Raw genomic sequence first — 24636 nt, forward strand, 5'->3', positions numbered from 1 at the left:
GAGGGGCGGCATGGTGGTGTAGTGGTTAGCGCTGTCGCCTCACAGCAAGAAGGTCCGGGTTCGAGCCCCGGGGCCAGCGAGGGCCTTTCTGTATGGAGTTTGCATGTTCTCCCCGTGTCTGCGTGGGTTTCCTCCGGGTGCTCCGGTTTCCCCCACAGCCCAAAGACATGCAGGTTAGGCTAATTGGTGGCTCTAAATTGACCGTAGGTGCGAATGCGAGTGTGAATGGTTGTCTGTGTCTATGCATCAGCCCTGTGATGACCTGGCGACTTGTCCAGGGTGTTGCCGCCTTTCGCCCGTAGTCAGCTGGGATAGGCTCCAGCTTGCCTGTGATCCTGCAGAACAGGATAAAACGGCTAAAGATAATGAGATGAAATAAGATATTTAGTGAGGAATAAGCAATGACCGGGCACAATGTTATTGGAAAATAATCAACAACTTGGTGGCATGATGCCAATTGCCTGACAACAGCACATCCAGAAGTTTTTTCCTCTCTCTTGCTGATAATAAGACAAAAAACACAGCTTGACGTTTTACAGAGAAAGCCAGATCAGAGTAAACCTTATCTATGAACATTCTGCCTTATATAACATTTTCTTTTTATGCTGATGTAACCTCAGAATATTTCTAGTTTGTATAATTATGTGCATGTCTTAACTGCAGCCAATTTAATGGAACAAACTATTCTGTGCAGAGTTTCCCCAAACCATCGTAGCACAAAGATCATCGTTAAATGGTATAGCAAGCAGCACAATGAACATTTTCTCTCCTAGTTAAGCTGCCCTTAGTGTTAAGAGGCTTTTGGGAAACCCACCACTGCTCGCAAATGCTCACAAGAGGCTTTGAAGGACCTGCAACTATAAACATTGGGCCTGATTTATCAATTTTTTAGTAAAGTTGTTTGTAAATGTTTGTGTGAGCTCAACCCAGCTACAATTTTCTGACCAGATTTACTGCACACAAGTTTCGGAAACACTGATTTTTCTACCTATGTTGATCAGCCGCAAAGTGCATTCCTGACAAAGCTCATTTGCATATGGTGATGCCCACAAAACTCCATAAAACGGTCATGTGCACAGACATCTAAGAGCATGAAATGAGCGATCAAAGTAAAGGCTAAAAGACAGGAGTGGAAGTTATTTTGACTCACTTCTATGCCAATAAAAATAATAATAATAAAAATAATAATAATAATTATTATTATTATTACTGAGCACTAAATCCTCCATCAGCTGAGACATTTGTTTACGCCTGGCCTCTGCTTATACACCACCATTTCATTTGTCATAACTGAATGATTGGTTTCATTTGTCTTAATTTATAGCTTTGTCTCAGCTCACTTTCTTTATTTTTTTTCATATTCTTTAATTAATGCCAGTGAAATAAAATAAAACAACTGGCTTTCAGTAAACATTCTGGATGATGTTCTTAGACCTAGTAAACTAGCATGAGGATGTATTTTTGATAAAGCTCTTCTACAAGTTGCTCTGGATAAAGGGGCCTGCTAAATATAAAATGTTCATAAAAAATAAGCAATTTAAACCCAACTCTATATTCCAGATATAAAAGTGCAGTAATCATCTCATCTCATTATCTCTAGCCGCTTTATCCTGTTCTACAGGGTTGCAGGCAAGCTGGAGCCTATCCCAGCTGACTACGGGCGAAAGGCGGAGTACACCCTGGACAAGTCGCCAGGTCATCACAGGGCTGACACATAGACACAGACAACCATTCACACTCACAGTCAATTTAGAGTCACCAGTTAACCTAACCTGCATGTCTTTGGACTGTGGGGGAAACCGGAGCACCCGGAGGAAACCCACACGGACACGGAGAGAACATGCAAACTCCGCACAGAAAGGCCCTCGCCGGCCACGGGGCTCGAACCCGGACCTCCTTGCTGTGAGGCAACAGCGCTAACCACTACACCACTGTGCTGCCCCTGCAGTAATCATGCAAATGATATTATTTTGAAGTCAATCAAGTCAAGGTTTATGTTAGTTTGTCTTCTTATGCTAACCCATGTTCTCCGAGTGAAAGCCCTGTGCTCTAACCATTACACAGCTTTAACATATATAGTGCAGCTTTTTTTGCTGCTTGTAAAATGGTGGCACTTTTTATGCTGTTACCATTACATCCTGACAGTTTGGATGCAAGCTTTCTACGCTGTTTTTTGTTTGTTTAGCAAAACACATTAGAAACATGTTGAATCATGGCAATTTCAGCTAGACGTGTGTGTGAGTAGTAGTACTAATAATAAATATGTTCCTGTGTGTGTTGTGTTGAAGACGAGGTCATTGCAGTTTTATGCGGCATAGCTATGTTGACTAGCTGTAGTGGAAAACGAACTGCTGATACCAAAAGCAGGTAGAGTAGAGTTAAATTGAGTCAAGCTGGTACCATGCAATGGGAAGAGCTAATGGACACACTCAGGAGCACGAGTAAGATAAGAACATTTACAGGATTTCCACGAATAACACATTTCTTGTGTAAATGCTCATATAAATGACTAATGAACAAATCCCTTCATATCCAGCTTGATCAATGAGCCCTATTATGATTAGGCTAGAGTATGAGCCCTATTATGATTAGGCTACTTCAGTGACCGAGCATTAAATAGAAATGTGTTACTGAACCACATCTTCAGGGCTGTGGGTTTGATCCTGAGCTCAGGTAATAACCTGAGCTCAGGATCAAACCCACATGTATGTGTATGAGCGTTGATATCTGGAGGGTTCTGGAGCTTCCTTTAACATGCTGTTAGATGAACACATACCATCCAGGGCACATTCCTGCCTTGCACCCAGTGTTCACTTGAATGAGTGATTTGGGGAAGAAGGGAAAAAAAAAAAACCCTTTTCCTTCATCTCCTAATGTAATATTCCTCCAGAGTCCCCCCACCCTGCCTCATTTTCCTCTCCTGCATATCTTCAGCTCATTTTCATTTCCTTTCACATCACATTTCCATCTCTTGACCTAGCCCTATTCCCTATTCTTCTCTTTACACTCTAGAGCACTGTGCCTCTGTGATGGATACACTCAGATGTAACCTGCTCTTCTCTGGATTAGGCTGACGGCCATTAAAGCTTATCCAGAGGCCTTTACTAATTCATGGAGCTCCAGTTCGGAGTAGCTTGGCACTGCCTCTTTGACGTCTGGTCTCTCCCGCTCTCTCTCCTTCTCTCGCTTACAGTGCTCCAGCTTTCAAAATGAGACCTTTTATTACTTGCGCACATCATGAATACTCAATGTTTCTCTCCTGCCAACAAATACCTGCTTTTCCATGTTTTAGCTGAATCATCCAGAGATCTATCCTTAATGCAGGTGCTAATTCCATCCATCCACACTCCTAAAACAGTTCAGTGCTATGGCTGTTAAGAAGTGTACAAGCTTTCTGCACTTTCTGCACTTTCAGTTGTGCTGTAGTTAACTAAAACCCTGGGGACTTTTCCAGGCTACCCAGACTGTTAGTATTGCTAATCGCACCAACAAACTGGCATCTGACAGCTCTGCAGCACAAGCAAGTCTACTTGTGAATGAAGCCATTAAGCCCAAATCGGTCACGCTCATGAAACCATTAAAATACCATGGCAGTAACAATTTTAAATGTAAAACATGTACAACCCGATTCCAAAAAAGTTGGGACAAAGTACAAATTGTAAATAAAAACGGAATGCAATAATTTACAAATCTCAAAAACTGATATTGTATTCACAATAGAACATAGACAACATATCAAATGCCGAAAGTGAGACATTTTGAAATTTCATGCCAAATATTGGCTCATTTGAAATTTCATGACAGCAACACATCTCAAAAAAGTTGAGACAGGGGCAATAAGAGGCTGGAAAAGTTAAAGGTACAAAAAAGGAACAGCTGGAGGACCAAATTGCAACTCATTAGGTCAATTTGCAATAGGTCATTAACATGACCGGGTATAAAAAGAGCATCTTGGAGTGGTAGCGGCTCTCAGAAGTAAAGATGGGAAGAGGATCACCAATCCCCCTAATTCTGTGCCGACAAATAGTGGACCAATATCAGAAAGGAGGTCGACAGTGTAAAATTGCAAAGAGTTTGAACATATCATCATCTACAGTGCATATCCTCATCAAATGATTCAGAGAATCTGGAAGAATCTCTGTGCGTAAGGGTCAAGGCCGGAAAACCATACTGGGTGCCCGTGATCTTCGGGCCCTTAGACGGCACTGCATCACATACAGGCATGCTTCTGTATTGGAAGTCACAAAATGGGCTCAGGAATATTTCCAGAGAACATTATCTGTGAACACAATTCACTGTGCCATCCGCTGTTGCCAGCTAAAACTCTATAGTTCAAAGAAGAAGCAGTATCTAAACATGATCCAGAAGCGCAGACATCTTCTCTGGGCCAAGACTCATTTAAAATGGACTGTGGCAAAGTGGAAAACTGTTCTGTGGTTAGACAAATCAAAATTTGAAGTTCTTTATGGAAATCAGGGACGCCGTGTCATTCGGACTAAAGAGGAGAAGGACGACCCAAGTTGTTATCAGCGCTCAATTCAGAAGCCTACATCTCTGTAGGTATGGGGTTGCATTAGTGTGTGTGGCATGGGCAGCTTGCACATCTGGAAAGACACCATCAATGCTGAAAGGTATATCCAGGTTCTAGAGCAACATATGCTCCCATCCAGATGACGTCTCTTTCAGGGAAGGCCTTGCATTTTCCAACATGACAATGCCAAACCACACACTGCAATCAATTACAGCATCATGGCTGCGTAGAAGAAGGGTCCAGGTACTGAACTGGCCAGCCTGCAGTCCAGATCTTTCACCCATAGAAAACATTTGGTGCATCATAAAACGGAAGATACGACAAAAAAGACCTAAAACAGTTGAGCAACTTGAATCCTACATTAGACAAGAATGGGTTAACATTCTTATCCCTAAACTTCAGCAACTTGTCTCCTCAGTCCCCAGACATTTACAGACTGTTGTAAAGAGAAAAGGGGATGTCTCACAGTGGTAAACATGGCCTTGTCCCAACTTTGAGATGTGTTGTTGTCGTCATGAAATTTAAAAATCCCCTAATTTTTCCTCTTTAAATGATACATTTTCTCAGTTTAAACATTTGATATGTCATCTACGTATGTTCTATTCTGAATAAAATATGGAATTTTGAAACTTCCACATCATTGCATTCCGTTTTTATTTACAATTTGTACTTTGTCCCAACTTTTTTGGAATTGGGGTTGTAATTTAGTAATATAATAAAATATCATAATAAAGACAGTATTCTCCACTTTGCACAAAAAGTAATTTCAATGTAGGCATGAATGATTTTACTGCATTTTCAGCTGAAATTCTCATTACCGCAATGCGTCCAACTCTGAATGTTATAATCTAATTTAAAAACAGTGTAAAATGAAAATATTCTGGAAAAAAAAAATGAAGTTCTTCTAGGTGTTTTCAAATGACAGAAAAATTATTAACTGAATATTCACATAATAATAATAATAATCTAGTGCAAAAATGAAGTGTCCATGACCGATGCTCTCATAATTTTTGAATGCTTGCAACACTTTTGAAGGTCTGTACTTATACGCACACAAAATAATTTTAAATAAATTTTGCTTTTCAATGAAGCAACATGGGCAGCACAGTGGTTAGCACTGTCGCCTCACAGCAAGAAGGTCCTGGGTTCGAACCCAGCGGCCAACGAGGGCCTTTCTGTGTGGAGTTTATATGTTCTCCCCGTGTATGCATGGGTTTCCTCTGGGTGCTCCGGTTTCCCCCACAGTCCAAAGACATGCAGGTTTTATCCCAGCTCTAAATTGTCTGTAGGCCTGTGAATGGTTGTTTGTGTGTCTATATGTCAACCCTGTGATGACTTGGCGACTTGTCTAGGGCGTACCCTGCCTCTCGCCCATAGTCAGCTGTACCCTGTACAGGATAAGCGGCTACAGATAATGGATGGATGAAGCAACACATCTGCAAGTACCTTCAAGATGGCTACCAGGTAAGCAATTTTCTATACATTCCAGTTAAAAGCTAAACATTCTCTTGTCTGACTGTGGACACAACAGTACTGATTAATGATACAGGTAGTTTTCCACATTTATAAAAACATTAGATTAAAAAAATTCTATGAAAATATACTTCATTAATGTCTAATTATATACATTGAGTAAAAATTTGCTTAGTCGTCATGGCTCCCCTATCGTTAGCAAAAAATGTTAAGGTTCCTCATCCTCCACAACACCATTCTCACTTACCGCTACAATTTAAGACCAGTTGTGGTAGAGAGAATTTCTGGTTCAGTCATTAAAATTTAATCATACAGACTACATGATCAACAACCCATCTGGCTTCACCAAGCAGCTCTTGAGTCAGAGACAAAGTGGACATTTTACCTGCACAAAGGAGGAAGTGGTTCACCACATCCACTTGACCTGTAGTGACCCCCTTGTACTCCTTTTTGACCAACAGGGAACAGGTTCTTGAACTGTTCCATTCAGGATTCCTTGAACCTTGGTACCAGGTAGCGAACCAGCACAAGTTTACATCAATTTGCAATGAGCAGAATCACTGTAATCAAGGATACATCATGAACGGATGGTGTTGCAAAATGCACAATGAGAGTAAACAGTGGTAGCAAGATGGCAGAGTGCACTGATTACCTGTGAGCTTTTGTTCCATCACTGCAGATATTTGTTTTGTTTCCATTTTTTCTGAAGATGTATCCTTTTCTGTTATGTTCTCCATTAGTTCCTCTCCAAACCAATGACATGCCCACTGATGTCATCCTGGTTTGCACTGGAAAAACCAGCTATATTTTATTTCCAGCTGGGAACCAACTTTTCAGGTCCCAAACCGATTTATTTTTGGTCAAAATGCTCTGAACAGTTGATTGAAACAAACAGTTGAAATTTGGTGTGTGAACCAGAGCAGAACCAGTTCCCTGTTGGCTGGAAAGGGGTATTATAGAGCACAGCTTAGGGGAATACAGAGAATTGATATGCCCCCCTGAGCCTACTGAGGCATTCAACCTCAGAGAGCCACTTCTTAAGGAACTGCCACTGCTCCTTTGAGGTTTTCATCTCCACCATTGCAGAACTTGAAAGTCCTTAGGGAGTCAGTTGCTTCTTGAGGAAATGGCTGGATTTGCCAAGGAGCATTGCCCTCTATGGAAATACCTGTGCGCTAAGGCTTCCTTTGAAGTCCATCAAGGAGGAGTTTAAGGTAATGCTGGCAAGGGAGGTGTTACAGTACCAAGACTTGAGTGACCTTAAAATTTCAGAGGCAGGAGTGACCATTAAGACTGGCAGGAAATGGAGAGCAGAGATGACTGTGGCACAGGCAGAGTCAAGACTGCACCACAGGGACCATATGGGAACAGTGGCCAGAGGAAAAGCGGGGCTCAGAACAACTCAATACCCATGCTATGATCTCATGGACTTTCCTTTGGCATGCAGAACCACACTGCATCCAGTACTTGATCCAGTCAATTTATGATGTTCTTCCCATCTGTTCCAACTTGCACCACTTGGACTTGACAGAAACACCAGAATTCCCACTTTGCCTTGGGAGTAGTTGCTCAAAAGTGTTGGTGGAAAGGTGATATCGCTGGTGACATGACCAGGTGTTGAGGACCATCACAGACAGCATCCGAAGTGCCATCAGTACAAAGAGAAACTCCAAATCCACTATACCTGCAATCTCCTTTGTTAGACCTGGAGAAAGCCCGAGAGAACTCAAAACATGATCAGGACTCCTCAGTGCAGCCCGGGATTGGCAGCTATTGGTGGACTTGAGGCAGCAGTTTAAGTTCCCCCAACACATTGCAAAGACCACACACTGACCACCCATGGTCCTGGTATTAGAAACAATGATGATCATAGTCATGTTGGAACTAATGGCGCCTTAGGATGATCAAGTGAAGGAGGCCTTTGGATGGAAGAGGGAAAAGGCTGGAGGGTGAGGTACTTGACTGTAGAGGCTTTGCAGAGTGTATGTTGCACTTGGCATTACAGGTGAAAGAAGTAGGCGAGTCGTCTGTAACAGTAAGGAGGCTGCAGAGAGAACATCAATATGGCTTTGGATCAAGAGAGCAGATCCATTGGAGGTTGCTGCTAGGGCACAAGCTGAGGCCTAATCAACCTTATGCCACACTCACAACCCGCCATAAGTGTTTTGGACATGCATGGTTTGGTAGCTCACAGCCATGCTGCAGGGTCACGGTGAACCTGGGGGAAGAGTTTGGGGGAGGAGTATGGGCAAAGTACTTGTCAAGTACAGGTTGCATTCAGCAGAGGATAAGAGAGAGGAAGTGATTGAGAAAAGATGGGACAGAGGCCACCGCCTCTGCTGCCTCGCGTTCAGACATCGGTGTTAGCAAAGCCAATATCGCTTCGTGCTGCTCGTCAGCTTCTATCATCTGCCTATAAAGGTCCAACTCCCTCAGTCGTTGCAACGGTATGGCGACAGCCACCTTCCCTTCTACAATGCTACACACTCCATAATTGGTTCCTTGGTTCCTCCCCCAATATATATACCCAAAGTCTTGCCTCTCGTGTCGTGTGTGCGCCACACATAGGGGTAGAAAGTGAGATGTACTTCTGTCTTGGGGCCACAGAAATAGCAAGTGTGGAGTACTTGTTTAGTACTTCTGAGGCACATCACTCGTACAATCACCGTGCGTCTTACTGTCATCGCAAAAAGCCCCTACTAGCCGTGCTGCTAACTTGGTTCAGGTGTACAAAAGGAGTATGGGTCCCATACGTAGTGTATGCATTCTTGATTTTTCGCAAGACCCATAGAATTTGCATGTGCAGGACCAAAAGTCTCCACCGCCAGTCTGCGACCTTCTACAGCGCTGAACACACACAAGTGTCATGCAAGTCTGAAACACAGTTTTGCCAAATTACTTACCTTAGACCACCTGTCGTAGCACGTACGGCGGTTGTGAGTGTGGTTTTAGCTGGGTCACCTGGCAGAGGGTGTCTGATATTTAAGAGACCGTCTGATATTTAAGAGACCTGAAACACCTGATGGTTGAAGGGTACATCACTGATGATGTGCCCTAGTTTAGCATCTTTACAACAGTTGCCCTGTTTAGTCATGTTGTAATGTTTTTGTATGTTTTTTTTTTTTTTTTACTTGTTCTTGGTTTTTAACCTATGTGTGTTATGTAATTTTTAAGCACTGCAAAATGAAGTTGATTGAACTTGAACCCATGATTGTGTCACTATCTCATTTTCTACATTTTATAATTTTTTTAAACTATATCTCAGTCTTCGTGTACTTATCATTACCAAATTCATTAATGTCATTTCCGAAACCTATGTCTCATTACTGCAACAGGTGTCTTTTTAAATGTTAATTTAATGAATGGAAAAATAGTAGCTTTCTTTCAAATGCATGTGCAGAATCTATACATTATGTTCGTTCAGGTTTGACACATCATTTTGAAAACATATCAGGTTTCAATGAAATATTAAAAACATTAGTTTGGAGATTGCGTTGCGGTAATTCGAGAAAAACAAAAAATGTTAATTTAAGAATGTACATTATTTCAGAGTTTCAAGTAACCGTGCATGACTGTTAATACTTAATTTTTAAAAATATGAAAATGTTTTTTATTATTAGCTTTCCTAATGGTCTTGATGTTTTCAGTCTGTTGCAGTAATGAGAATTTTAAGAACTTGTTTTGGAAAATATGTTCAAAATGGTGTTATCAGTAAATATTTTTAAATTAAAGCTCACAAACACTTCAGACCTTGTTATTAATGCCTAAAAAGGAAATTTATTGATTCAATTCTTTTTAAAAATTTCATATTTGAAATCTTGGAAAGCAAGACTTCGTGAGAATCACACACAAAAAAAATAAAGTTATTGCTTCCGAGTTACATGGCAGAATCTTAGCAGTGAAAGAAAAGACCATTATAGCAATAAAAAAGTTCAATATTTCTCATGTATGGGGTTAAACCCCCCCCACACACACACATCATTTCCCCCCTACTGTTCTCTCTGTCACTCTCCCCCTCTATCTCACTGCCCCTGTGAATAAGATATCCTCTAATGTATTAAAAATGGGAGTTAATGAAAGAAAGATGTTCTGGAAAGTGAGCTCAGCCTCCTCAGAGCCGTGTAAAGCCTTTTAAAATACATTGAGAACACTTCCCAAAAAACAAACAAACCACAACAACAGCAAAACAAACAAACAAACAAAGTTAGGATAAAACAACTGCCGCAGTATAAGCACTGAGTACTTCAAAACTCCATCCTTACACAGATCACCTCAGAACAAAGCAAGAGAGACCAAAGGCATATTGTTTAAAAAAATAAATTAAATAAAGAAGTGACCTACTTCACCAAAAGACACGGTCATCCTCAATGCTGCCAAAGCTACCACAGCCTGTGCCAGGCTAAAATCAAATCAACCTGAAGCAGGATTTGGCAAGGTGGCAGAAACACATTCGAGATCTGGAAGAAAGCCAATGGAGCTAATCTTTTAAGTCATGCATACATACACAATCAGACCTTCATTAGGAGTAGGATATTTTTAACCGCCTCCTTGCATTTCGTCTATGAAAGCTGAACCTACTGTACTGTAAGAAGCAGAGGATTGCTCTCATATTGCAATATCCACCCAAAATGAATCAGACGCTGCTATTATGCACATGCTACTAATTATACACGGAAGCTCTCGCAGCTATCTTTCATTTATAATGGGTAATATAATAGAAACCGGTGGCCAAGAAGAGTGTGGTGAATTTTTCATAATCTGTGTGAAGGAATGATATCATCAGAGGAGGAGGAAAAATTGTTGCCATGTGAAAATATATCAGCAAAGGCAGAAATTAGATTAGATTCAGATTAATATCCACTGATATGAATTTCCTTGTGGGTTTTTTTTGCATTTATTAAACATCTTTTAATTTTGATTCTGTTTTTGTGTGTCTGTCAATTATTCTTCATTTTCTTTCTTGAATTGTTTGCAAAGTTTGCTGTCCAGGAGCACTGCCTCAACCCAACATGAGAGCTGAAGACAAGAACAAGAAGGGATTCCTGTCTAAACTGGTGTTTCAGTAACTGCATCACATCTTATTCATTAGTGGTGAGACATGCCCTGGTAACTTCTCTGGTGTGTGTGTGTGTGTGTGTGTCTTTTTGTCTGTCTGTCTGTCTGTCTGTCTGTCTTTGGTGACAAAATATACAGTAATGTGCAAAAGTCTTAGGCACCCTTTTTTTTAATACAAACTTTGTTATAGATTTCTATTTTATCTCATCTCATCTCATTATCTCTAGCCGCTTTATCCTTCTACAGGGTCACAGGCAAGCTGGAGCCTATCCCAGCTGACTACGGGCGAAAGGCGGGGTACACCCTGGACAAGTCGCCAGGTCATCACAGGGCTGACACACAGACACAGACAACCATTCACACTCACATTCACACCTACGGTCAATTTAGAGTCACCAGTTAACCTAACCTGCATGTCTTTGGACTGTGGGGGAAACCGGAGCACCCGGAGGAAACCCACGCGGACACGGGGAGAACATGCAAACTCCGCACAGAAAGGCCCTCGCCGGCCCCGGGGCTCGAACCCAGGACCTTCTTGCTGTGAGGCGACAGCGCTAACCACTACACCACCGTGCCGCCTTTCTATTTTATGACTTCAACATTATTGAGTCAGTACAAAAACATTTTAGCGTTCCAAACGTTCGCTTTCCAGCCCAAAATTAAATGTTACAGAAAACAATAATGTTTGTATCTGAGCAGCATATTATGCAAGAGACCACTTTTCAGATTAAAAAGGAGAACATAATGAAGGCTGCTGGGTTTTGCTGCAAAATCAAGAAGCAAGTGTGACAGTCAAAGGGTCCAGAAGAACTGTGGCTGGTTCTGTTAGATGCTCAGTAAATCCTACAGCTCATTTCCTTATCAAACTACACTAATCGTACCTGAGATGACTATTTTTTAAAGCAAAGGGTCGTCTCACACCAAATATTGACTTTGTTTCATTTATTATGGCTTACTGCTGTTAATAATAAATGTTGAAACATTTAATTTCATTATTTTTAAACCATTTTTTGGTTTACAGCATTTCTTTACATGCACCTAAGATTTTTTTCACAGTACTGTATATCTAAGCTTCGCAATGCCTCATAAGAAATGTGATATTGCTCCTCAGACCTGCCTGATCCATCCTGATGCCCTACGTCTGGCTGGAGTCTCATCACATTGCTCCTGTGGAGGACGGCCACATATGGACAGTCAAAAGCCGCACTTGGAAGACGGCTCTGGACACTTACAGTCATGCTTTTATGGCTGAGGACTAGAGTTATCTTGCTAACTTTAGGACTGCAGTCGTCATGAACAGTTTTGCACTCAAGTTTCCAACAATGAACAGTTTATAACTTCAACAAAATAGACTTCATGTTAAAACTATAATGAATTTCCTGGTTTCACAGTTATACTTTGTGACTATATAGGACACAGTTATAGAAACAAGTTATTTGTAATCATGTTGTCTGTTATCACCCAAATGAGGACCGGTTCCCTTTTGAGTCTAGTTCCTCTCGAGGTTTCTTCCTCATGCCATCTGAGGGAATTTTCCTTGCCACCGTTGCCATAGGCTTGCTAATTGGGGATAGATTAGGGATAAAATTAGCTCATGTTTAAAGTCTTTAATTTTCTGTAAAACCGCTTTGAGACAATGCCTACTGTTAAAAGTGCTATAAAAATAAACTTGACTTGATATTGTGTTTGAGGGCTTTTTGAAGAACTTTCTACATGGCAGATGTTTACTGGCCCTTCTTTATCCTAATTAAGTAGAAACAAGCACAGGATTGACAACACACAAACGATGCATGAACAAAGTGGGGTCTGATACATAAAACTCTCATACGACCTCAAATAGGCAAGCAACATGATCACAAATTATGCCTCAGCTTCAGCTGCGTGAAACAAGCTTCCCCCAGCTAATCTCTTATTTCCAAGATTACAGTACAACTGTAATCAGTGTAAACAATGCACTCTGTCATTGTTGTGCCCCCCCCCAAAAAAAAGGGAGGGGAGGGAATAAATTCAGCTGGCTACAATCATGGAATGAGGGGAGAGGAGAAATATTTTGAGGTGCTTATATCTGAGGTTATTGTTAATAAAAATGTACTTTTTGGTATAATCAAAAACGGCATACATTAAATAAAATGCACATCATTTCTACCATATGTTTATCTTTTTTTGTGAAATTATAGTGTAGATATGTACACTCATCAGCCACTTTAATAGGAACTTGTTCCTGATTTTAAAATTCCTGTTCTTGGCTGCATGAGTGGAACCCAATGTCGTCTTCTGCTGTTGCACGCAGAGATGCTTTTCTGCTCACCATGATTTTAAAGGAGTTGCTATGATTTGCTATATCCTTCCTGGCGGCTTGAACCAATATGGCCATTTTCCACTGATCTCCCTCATCAACAAGACATTTCCACCCACAGAACTGTCACTCACTCACTGTGTTTTTTTGTTTGTTTGTTTGTTGCACCATTCTGTGTAAACTCTAGAGACTGTTGTGTGTGAAAACCCCAGATCAGTAGTTTCTGAAATACTCAAACCAGTCCATCTGGCACCACCACCCATGCTACAGTGAAAGTCACAGAGAACACAATTTTTCCCATTCTGATGTTTGAAGTGAATATTAACTGACTCTCTTGATTTGTATCTCATGATTTTCTGCATTGCGCTGCTGTCAGGGGATTGGCTGATTAGAGAACTGCATAAAACAACAGGTGTGTGGGTATTCCTAATAAAGTGGCCGGTGAGTGTATTTCATGATCTTTATGAAATGCTACAATCTGTTTGCAAAGTGGAAGAAAGAAGTGGGTTCATTTTTCAACTTGGCCATGCCATGTATGATATAATTGTCATTTTGATTGGGACTTAAAAAGGAAGCTGTGATTAAGTCAAGTTTATTTGTATAGCGCTTTTAACAAAAGACATTGTCGCAAAGCAGCTTTACAGAAAATTAAAGACTTTAAACATGAGCTAATTTTATCCCTAAGCTCTTGATTTGTATCTGCATGATTTGATGCACTGCGCTGCTGTCAAGGAACTGGCTGATAAGATAACTGCATAAAACAGCAGGTGTATGGGTGTTCCTAATAAAGTGGCTGGTGAGTGTATGAAGACAGTTATGGAAGTGTTTAAAGCTGTCGCTCTGTTACAGATTTTAAATCAAGACTTAAAACACACCTTTACAAATAAGCACTTGAATCCATTTTTGATTAGAACACGTCTTTCTTTTCTTCTATACCAATTGTTAAACATGTTGCTGTTAACTACATACAGCACCAATCAACATCAACACTAAAAAAAAAAAACCCAAACGCAATAAATAAATTTCTTTGAACTGTCAAAAAGAAAAAAAAAACAAAAGACAGCTGCTGTGTTTCTGGATTTACAATTATAAAAAAATGTATAATGTGCATCTTTTAATAGCTCACTTGCACAGAACTCCACCATATCAGAGACTCGTGGTGCAACTTATACATGTACACTGGTACTGTATATCTATTACTTAAATGTAGAACTAATGAGCTGATAAAGAATCACATGTAAACATTCCACGCATGTTTTAATCTACATTTTGATTCCACATTCCTGCATTTATATCTCTAATGAGCAGTTATTTGGATTGTTAACCCTTTCACTACTGCGTAACTTCATACACAGGGGTTTCCCTGCTACAATGAGACCGGAATTGCGGTCTGCAGTGGTGAAAGGGTTAATTACAGTATACTGATGATACTGATATTGATTGTTCAGCTGTAAACTAAGTATTTTGTTAAGCAAGTTGTTTTCAAACATGAAATGGATAAATAAAAGATACATAAATCGACTGATCCTTGTGTTTAAAAGAAAGAAAGAAGGCACAACTTTATTCATCACACACTTGTGAAATTTCCTCTCTGCATTTAACCCATATGAAGCAGTGAACACACACATGCACACACACATGAGCAATGAGCACACACACATACCCAGAGCAGTGGGCAGCCATGCTAACAGCACCCGGGGAGCAGTTGGGAGTTAGGTGCCTCGCTCAAGGGCACCTCAGCCCAAGGCTGTCCCATATTAACCTAACCGCATGTCTTTAGACTGTGGGGGAAACCCACGCAGACACAGGGAGAACATGCAAACTCCACACAGAAAGGCCTTCGCTGGCCGCTGGGTTAGAACCCAGAACCTTCTTGCTGTGAGACGAGATTGTGTTAAATTGTTGGTTTAACACATTAATTGGTAGCCAATTAGCTCCTGTTTTTTCAAATACTAAAATGGGATGGTTTTTTTTCCCTCCAATCCTTCAGGAATTATATAAAAAATATATATATATTGTTTGAAACTTTCCTTACCTGCCAATGAGCAGAAATTCTCCAGAAACTCCCCGTCGTCTCATGGCCATTAAAAGGCCGCGCACCGTCATGCCCTCGCAGAAACAGACGACCACGCGGGCCTTGGGTAGACGCTCGCGCAGCTTCCTCAGTAGGCGATCGAAGTGCTTCTCTCCTGCATTGCTGTAGATCTTATCAGAGTGTGCAATGCACAAACCCTCTTCTGCTGCTAGTTCCTTAAATGCCTCCATGCCACTTTCACCATAGTTGCCTGAGTTGATATTTGAAACACAAAACAGTGGACAGGTCAGAATGGGTTTTAGTAATTCTCATGACTTATGGAAATATGGATGGATCAAACACCATTTTTGATTCTGGGTTACCTCCAGTGACTCAACGGAGTCAGAGCAGCCAGAACCCGGGAATAGAAATGGACGACAATTCACAATGGAAGACACATAATGGAAACTGAAAGAGACACGAAATGGAGAGGTGGTCACTACCATTCAGGACACAAATGACAAATTCAACTGAAATGGTGGACACAAAATAAAATGTGAATAATCACTGAAAAAAAAAAAACATGCGCTACAGGCTTTTAGTTAATTCACATTAGCAAGGTCATTAAGTCAGTGTTCAAATTCAGATATATAGTACTGTGCAAAAGTCTTAGGCACATGTAAAGAAATGCTGTAGACCAAAAATATGGCTTAAAAATCATGAAATGTTTCAACATTAAAAAAATACTATAAACAGCAGTAAGCCATAATAAATGAAACAAAGTCAATATTTGGTGTGAGACGACTCTTTGCTTTAAAAAAAAAAAAAAAAGTAGTCTCAGGTACAATGAGTGCAGTTTTATAAGGAAATGAGCTGTAGGTTTTACTGAACATCTTGCAGAACCAGCCACAGTTCTTCTGGACACTTTGTCACACTTGCTTCTTAATTTTGCAGCAAAACCCAGTAGCCTTCATTATGCTTTCTTTTTTATTCTAAAAAGTGGTCTCTTATGTAATATGCTGCTCAGATACAAACATTTTTTCTGTAACATTTAATTTTGTGCTGGAAAACAAACGTTTGGAACTCTAAAATGTTTTTGTACTGACTCAATAATGTAGAAGTCATAAAATAGAAATCTATAACAAAGTTTGTATGAAAAAAAATATAGGATGCCTAAGACTTTTGTACAGTAATATATATTATATACACAGGGTGTTTCAAAAAAAAAAAAATTCTATTATTTGAGATGTAAATATCCCAGTAACTACATAGTCTAGGCAAATGAAACTGAACAGGCTTAATGTTGAGCAATATAAGATTTATTCTTCAAAATCTGAATGAGAAATTCAAAAAGATATGTGGATTCCATGAATGATTTCACAAATTTTCAATACGTGCGCCAGATCCTGGTAGTCGTCCAGATCCTTTTGCCCTGCACAGACAACCTTCCTCTTTGAACTTTTTATGCCATATCCAAATCTGCATTGCAGTTGGTGCATTTTTAGATAATTCTCTCATAAATGCATGCTGCACAGTCATGTTCGACTGTGTTCGAGTGTACTTTAACACACAAAATGCCTTTTATTTTCCAGTGAATGGCATTTCTATACTTTAAAAACAAACAAACAAAACAAACATTGAACATAAAATTTTGACCTGTTTCCACACATGCTGTTAAAATTTGAGGTCAACTGAATGAGAATTGGCAAAGTTATTAGATTGTGAAATTATATAAATTTTTTTTAATACACCTTATGTATGTGTGTTTGTCCCCATTATCTGTAGCTGCTTATCCTGTGCAAATTCGTGGGCAAACTGGAGCCTATCCCAGCTGACTATACAGTAGGCAGGAGGCAGGGTACACCCTGAACAAGTCGCCAGGTTATCGCAGGGCTGACAGAGACAAACAACCATTCACACTCACAGCTATGGTCAATTTAGAGTGACCAATTAATCTAACCTGCATGTCTTTGGACAGTGGGGGAAACCAGAGCACCCGGAGGAAACCCACGCAGACACGGGGAGAACATGCAAACTCCACACAGAAAGGCCCCTGTCGGCCACTGGGCTCAAACCCAGAACCTTCTTGCTGTGAGGTGACAGTGCTAACCACTACCCCACCGTGCCACCCTATACATCTATATATATGCACGGTGGTGTAGTGGTTAGTGCTGTCGCCTCACAGCAAGAAGGTCCGGGTTCGAGCCCCGTGGCCAGTGAGGGCCTTTCTGTGCAGAGTTTGCATGTTCTCCCCGTGTCTGCGTGGGTTTCCTCCGGGTGCTCCGGTTTCCCCCACAGTCCAAAGACATGCAGGTTAGGTTAACTGGTGACTCTAAATTGACTGTAGGTGTGAATGTGAGTGTGAATGGTTGTCTGTGTCTGTCAGCCCTGTGATGACCTGGCGACTTGTCCAGGGTGTACCCCACCTTTTGCCCGTAGTCAGCTGGGATAGGCTCCAGCTTGCCTGCGACCCTGTAGAACAGGATAAAGCGGCTAGAGATAATGAGATAAAATTATATATATATATATATATATATATATATATATATATATATATATATATATATATATAAATAACACACACACACACACACACTTTAATAACGTATATAACATGTATGTTGGATTGGATATTAATTAATTTCCATTTAACTCCATGGTGGTGAGAAAAACCATGTCTTTCATGTCTTAATGTCTTGCTTCATGTTGTGTTGTGTCTTGTATGTTGATGGTGGCACTGAGTTTCCCCTTTGGGGAGTATTAAAGTTAATCCAATCCAATCCAAAAACACAAAACCCATTCAACCATTCCTCATGCATAATTCAGCGCAACACACCTGGTGCAGCAACAAGAGAGGTCATTGCTGTTGCCCTCTGGATAGCTCTTTTAGTCATGGAGAGCTGAGAGAGCGCTGATGATTGCATGGACAGAAGCTAAAATCTGACAGCGGTATGTGATGTGTATGTGAATAATCTGTGTGCAAACTGCCATGGTGCTGATCAAGTGCTGATCCCTAAACCAACATTTCAGCTCGAACCAAAGTTTTGCTTACACTTTGAGTGACATTCATTAAATTTTTCTTGTCTTCTTATCCTGATCAATGGTCATGGTAGATCTGAAGCCGATCCTGGGAACACTGGGAGCAAGGGAATGGGAGAATTCACCCTGAAAGGGATGCACATGCACATTCGCAAGTATGGAGAATTTGGCTTAGCCAATCACATCTGGGGAACCAGTGTGAACATGGCAAGAGCATGCAAAGTTCCACACAGAGAGTAAACTGAGCTCAGGGTGCCACTAAATGAGGTACTATGTTGGCATCTTTCTCATTCTCATGAAACAGTGATCTTGTTTTGTAGGAAGCTACAAACACAAACTCACTTTTCTTCTGACAGCAGTTTAGAATGCCAGTGAAGAAATATGCACTTACAAATCAGATGTCAAACATATGCATAATTTACATAATAATTAGTGAAGAAAACAAAAGCCTGATCATTTAGATGTCCAACAGAAATGGACATCTTTAACCTCACTTTAAGCTTTTCTTCTCTTTTAATCCATGACTTTTCATGTTATTTTGAAATGTCTCCACTTTTCTGGCTACAGTGTCCCTTTTTCTCTGTCTCTATCCCTGTCACTATTCTCATTTTTTCCTTCACCATGTTCCATTTTTCAAATTCGATCTCCCAGTCATCCAAGCAGGACACCAAATCAATTTATCCCAAGCAGATATTACATAAATAATTTATTTCATTCTCTATTGTGTTGCACTGACAATATATTAGACTACAATGTTTCATTTATATGCCAAAAACACGATTACAAAATCCAATTTTTATTTTGTCCAATTACCAATTAAGGTGTCAGTGAACTTGAGACACTGCTGTTGAAATGCTTTAGTGTGGTAGGCAGATGTGAATGTAACCAGGTAATTAATGCAATCAAGAAGAGCCGCTGTTGCTAAGGGCAACAGGCAGCACTGAAGGTGGAAGGAGTTCAGTGGATGTTACTGTGCCTGTAGCCTTGAGTGGGTCCACTGTATTTGTGCATACTTGAACGGAATATCTTAGCAACTGTCTTCTTAATTGTGCCTGTGTGTGTGTGTGTTTGAGAGAGAGAGAGACATAATTCAATTTTGCCATTTAAGCATCAGAGATGTTGGATGATTTGAAAATCAGACATCTGATGTTTTGAAGTTTCACAACATACCTAGCAGACAGCATGGAGCTTAGAAAATCTGGCAGCTCAAGAACAAGAGTTGGACACAAATTTGAGCAAAGGGTATTAAATAGCTTACAGGCTGTTCAGTGTTGCTCTCACCTCGAGAGAGGAAACCAAATTCCCTCATTAAACAAAGAGAAGCTGATTGATTAATTAAGGCGTGCTTATAATGAAGAATAGAGAGGCCACTTTTTACCCATCTAATGGAACAGAATTAGCATTTCATTATACAGCAGGATGCTGATTATTAGGACATTTTGCATATCAGAAAGGTTCATGTCAGATAGATAGATAGATAGATAGATAGATAGATAGATAGATAGATAGACTTGCCTTCTGTGTGAACAGCAGAAACATAAGTCCAGTTGTAGTGCTTAACGATATCGAGCATAGCACGCGCTTGGAGCGTGTCGGATGGTACAACCCGCAGGAAGTACTTAAAGAGCGTCTTGTCGCTCAAGTCTATGCTCGTGGCCGAATAGGCGATCTGCGGGATGTTGAACAGCTGCAGCAGGTTCTGCACCTGGATAGCCACAGAGCTGGACCCGGGCCCGATGACTCCCGCGATGGGCTTCTTGGAGGGCGGCGGGTGGCTCGAGGGTGTACCGTCGACGCACCACTTGGAGCCTTCTTTAGAGTCGTCGCGGATGGAAATGAGGGAGTCTCTAATGAACTCGATGCTCTGCTCGAGGGCTACAGACGAGTGCCAGCACGAATCGCGGATCTCGCAGCCGAGGCTGATGTTGGGCAGGAGGTGCGGGTCGGCGTTGATGCGGTCCAGTGTGTGGAACGTGGCCTCCACGCGCTGGATGCCGTACTGCTCGCGCACGTCGCCGCACTTCCGCTCGGCCACGCGCTCCGCCGACGGCTGGTGGTGCACGGAGAAGAGCGCGCCGAGGATCACGTCGCCGTCCATGCGGGCCACGGAGCGGGCCGAGGCGCGCGACACCAACGGCGAGCGCTCGCGGCTGCTGGCCAGCGCCCGTGGCGCGAGCGTCTGCAGAAGCAGCAGGGTGACAAAGAGCGGCGGGTTTCCGCGCATCTTCAATCGTGCCGCGTGAGCAACAACAATAAGTGCAGCCGCGCGCGCATAGCCGCTTGACTACGGTGGTCGTGTCGTCCCGGATGCAGCTTTAATCAAGAGAGTATGATGGTGATGGTGTGCACGGTCCAAGATACAGGCGCAACCAAGAACACCTGTCGAAAGAAAAGTAATTAGAGATGGTTAAAAAATAGGTATATCCTGTCCCAAAGTAAAGGTCAGTGCACTAAATTAAAAACAAAAAAGAGCATTGAGGTGCAAGAAGGAATAAGAATAAAACCCTGCACCTACATCATCCTCATTCCTTCAAACTAAAACATGCAAAGTCTTTGTCGGGTTATGTGTCTGTTCCTGGACCATTTACACACCTTGTATAATTTAACTGAACCACTGATATCATAACCACATAGCCTATGTTTGTTTAATTATCTATATACAGATATAATATAAATGCACCAGTTTGGAGATCCTCATCTCTTCAGCAACCCAGAGCAAAATCCCCAAACCGTCTGAGGAATCGGATCCGCTCTGTGAAGGTGAAAGCGTAACTACTGCGCACTACACACGCGCACGCATGCATGCATTGCATGGCTGAGCAGCGCAGGTCATAGTTCTATATTGCATTGCAATGCAAATTCTCCTAACTGCAAGCACGAGCGCGCGCTTTCTCGCTGTAACAAAATCCACACACGCACACACACCAGCATGTCACCGAAGCATCTCGAGTCTCCACAGGCTATAGCAACAACAATGAGCCATATGAAAGGCAAAGGCGGCTCTAGAATGATTCATGGCTGCAAAAACCAGCTAACTATACATGGTATAAATGTGTATATAATAATAATAAATACGTTGCCTTTTCTGCATCTGCTTCACATCTGTCAAGGAAGAGAATGAAACGCCGGCGCGAGAACCTGTGTGTGTGTGTGTGTGTGTGTGTGTGTAGGAATTCGAAAGCTATACGCACCTGAGTGTCCGATGCATTGGTGTTCTGAAACAGCCGGCGCTGAGCTGTGATGCTTGAGTTTGCACCACTTAACCAACGTGTGAGTCTCTCTCTCTCTCTCTCTCTCTCTCTCTCTCTCTCTCTGTGCTTGGTTTACCCCACAACATGGAGAATCAGACTGAGAAATCATGAATAAAGAAATAAGATTGCAATAAAGCAAGTTAGCTATAGTTTACAGCTATAGAGACTGTAAACTCAAAAGCCTGACTCATTACAGGAATGCATCAAGAGTGTGTACAAATTAGCCATTATCCATTCAGTATGGATACTGAATTAACTCTTAATGTAAAATACTTGTACTACAAAGTATTGTCCTACTATTTTATAATTGAGCATAGTCTATATAGCATTGTGTGGATCTACACAAGGCTATATGGCCAAACATATATGACACCTGATTTGACACCCATATAAAGTGTCTTGTAAAAGTATTCATCCCCCTTAGTGTTTGTCCTGTTTTGTCGCATTACAAGCTGGAATTAAAATGGATTTTTGGGGGGTGAGCACCATTTGATTTACACAACATGCCTATAGCTTTAAAGATGCAAATTGTTGTTTTATTGTGACACAGAGGCGGCACGGTGGTGTAGTGGTTAGCGCTGTCGCCTCACAGCAAGAAGGTCTGGGTTCGAGCCCCGTGGCCAGCAAGGGCCTTTCTGTGCAGAGTTTGCATGTTCTCCCCATGTCCACGTGGGTTTCCTCTGGGTGCTCCAGTTTCTCCCACAGTCCAAAGACATGCAGGTTAGGTTAACTGGTGAATCTAAATTGACCGTAGGTGTGAATGTGAGTGCGAATGGTTGTCTGTGTCTATGTGTCAGCCCTGTGATGACCTGGCGACTTGTCCAGGGTGTACCCTGCCTTTCGCCCATAGTCAGCTGGGATAGGCTCCAGCTTGCCTGCGACCCTGTAGAACAGGATAAAGCAGATAGAGATAATGAGATGAGATGAGATTGTGACACAGGTAATAATTAAGATGAAAAAACAGAAATCTGGAGTGTGCACACATATTCACCCCCTTTCATAAGAAACCCCAAAATAAGAGCTGGTCCAACCAAGTCACTTCATAAGTCACATAATTAGATGATTAAGATCCACCTGTGTGCAAAGTGTCATATGATGTCTGTATAAATCAACCTGTTCTGGAATAACTCTGACTCTGCAACACTACTAAGCAAGCAACATGAGAACCAAGGAGCATTTCAAACAGGTCAGAGACAAAGTTGTGAAGAAGTATGGATCAGGGTTGGATTATTTTAAAAAAAATCCCAAACTTTGAATATCCCAGGGAGCACCATTAAATCCATGATAGCAAAATGGAAAGAATATGGCACCACTACAACCCTGACAAGAGAAGGCCACCCACCAAAACTCACAGGCCAGGCAAGGAGGGCATTAATCAGAGATGCAACAAAGACACCAAAGATAATGCTGAAGGAACTGCAAAGATCCACAGTGAAGATGAGAGTATCTGTCCATAGGACCACTTCAAGCTATACACTCCACAGAGGGCGGCTTTATGGAAGAGTGGCCAGAAAAAAGCCATTGCTTAAAAAAAAACACATTTGGAGTTTGCTCAACAGCATGTGGCAGACTCCCCAAACACATGGAAGAAGATTATCTGGTCAAATGAGACCAAAATTGATATTTTTAGCCACCATGGGAAATGTCATGTGTGGTGCAAACCCAACACCTTGAGAACACTATTCCTACAGTGAAGCATGGTGGTGGCAGCATCATGCTGTGGGGATATTTTTCATCTGCAGGGACAGTAAAGCTGGTCAGGACTGAAGGAAAGATGTATGGCACTAAATACAGGGCAGTTCTGGAGGAAAACCTGTTTGAGTCAGCCAGAGGTTTGAGACTGGGATGAAGGTTCACATTCCAGCAGGACAATGACCCTAAATATACTGCTAAAGCTACACTGGAATGGTTTAAAGGGAAACATTTAAATATCTTGGAATGGCCTAGTCAAAGCCCAGATCTCAATCCAATTGAAAATCTGTGGCATGACTTGAAGATTGCTGTACACCAATGCAACCCATTTAACTTGAAGGAGTTGGAACAGTTTTGCCTTGAGGAATGGGCAAAAGTCCCAGTGGCTAGATGTGCTAAGCTAATAGAGACATACCCCAAGAGACTTGCAGCTGTAATTGCAGCAAAAGGTGGCTCTACAATGTATTGACTTTTGGGGGGTGGGGATGGGGATGTGAATGCCTATGGACACTCCAGATTTCTGTTTTTTTTCCCATCTTAATTATTGTTTGTGTCACAATAAAACAACAATTTTCACCTTTAAAGTTGTCGGCATGTTGAGTAAATCAAATGGTGCGAACGCTCCAAAAATCCATCTTTATTCCAGCTTGTAACGCAACAAAACAAGACAAACACCAAGGGGGATGAATACTTTTGCAAGGCACTGTATGATGGTTGAATATCTCATTCTAGATTTATTCCCACTTTTGCTCTTATAATGAGCTCCACTCTTCTGGGAAGGCTTTCCATTTAATTATGATTTGTGTTCATTCAGTTCAGCCACAAGAGCACTGGTGAAGTCAGGCACAGATGTTGTTTAAGGAGGTCACTGCTTTTTCATTCCAACCTTAGTAAACCATGCCTTCATGGACCTTGCTTTGTGCACAGGGGCATTGTCATGCTGGAACAGGTTTGAGCCTGTTAATTCCAGTGAAGGGGAAACTGTAATTCTGAATTCTAGAATTCTGTAATTCTGTCCAGTCATGCCTACATATACTAGTGCATCTCAAAAAATTAGAATATTGTGAAAAAGTTCAACATTTTCCATCAGTTATTTAAGAAAGTGAAAATGTTATATATTATAGACTCATTACACATAAACTAAAACGTTTCAAGCATTTTTCTATTTTAATTTTAATCAGTATGGCATACAGTACAAAAACATAAAAAAACCATCTCAAAATATTAGAATATTTCATTTCGAGTTTGAGTAAAACAGTATGAACACAGTGTATCTCTCGGTCTA

General features: G+C 41.3%; 1 protein-coding gene across 1 annotated transcript in view; it reads right to left on the minus strand.

Moving 5' to 3' along the window:
- Window positions 1-20632, minus strand: part of grm1a (glutamate receptor, metabotropic 1a) — a 41562-nt gene extending 20930 nt beyond the window's left edge. The window contains exons 1-2 of the mRNA XM_060902693.1: window positions 19924-20632; window positions 15391-15640 (exon numbers count right to left, since the gene is read on the minus strand). Coding sequence (XP_060758676.1) covers window positions 15391-15640; window positions 19924-20632 — 959 coding nt within the window. The remainder of the gene's footprint in view (window positions 1-15390; window positions 15641-19923) is intronic.
- Between the last annotated feature and the right edge of the window lie 4004 nt (window positions 20633-24636).

The sequence above is a fragment of the Neoarius graeffei genome, chromosome 2, assembly GCF_027579695.1.
Source record: "Neoarius graeffei isolate fNeoGra1 chromosome 2, fNeoGra1.pri, whole genome shotgun sequence".
Taxonomy (NCBI): Eukaryota; Metazoa; Chordata; class Actinopteri; order Siluriformes; family Ariidae; genus Neoarius; species Neoarius graeffei.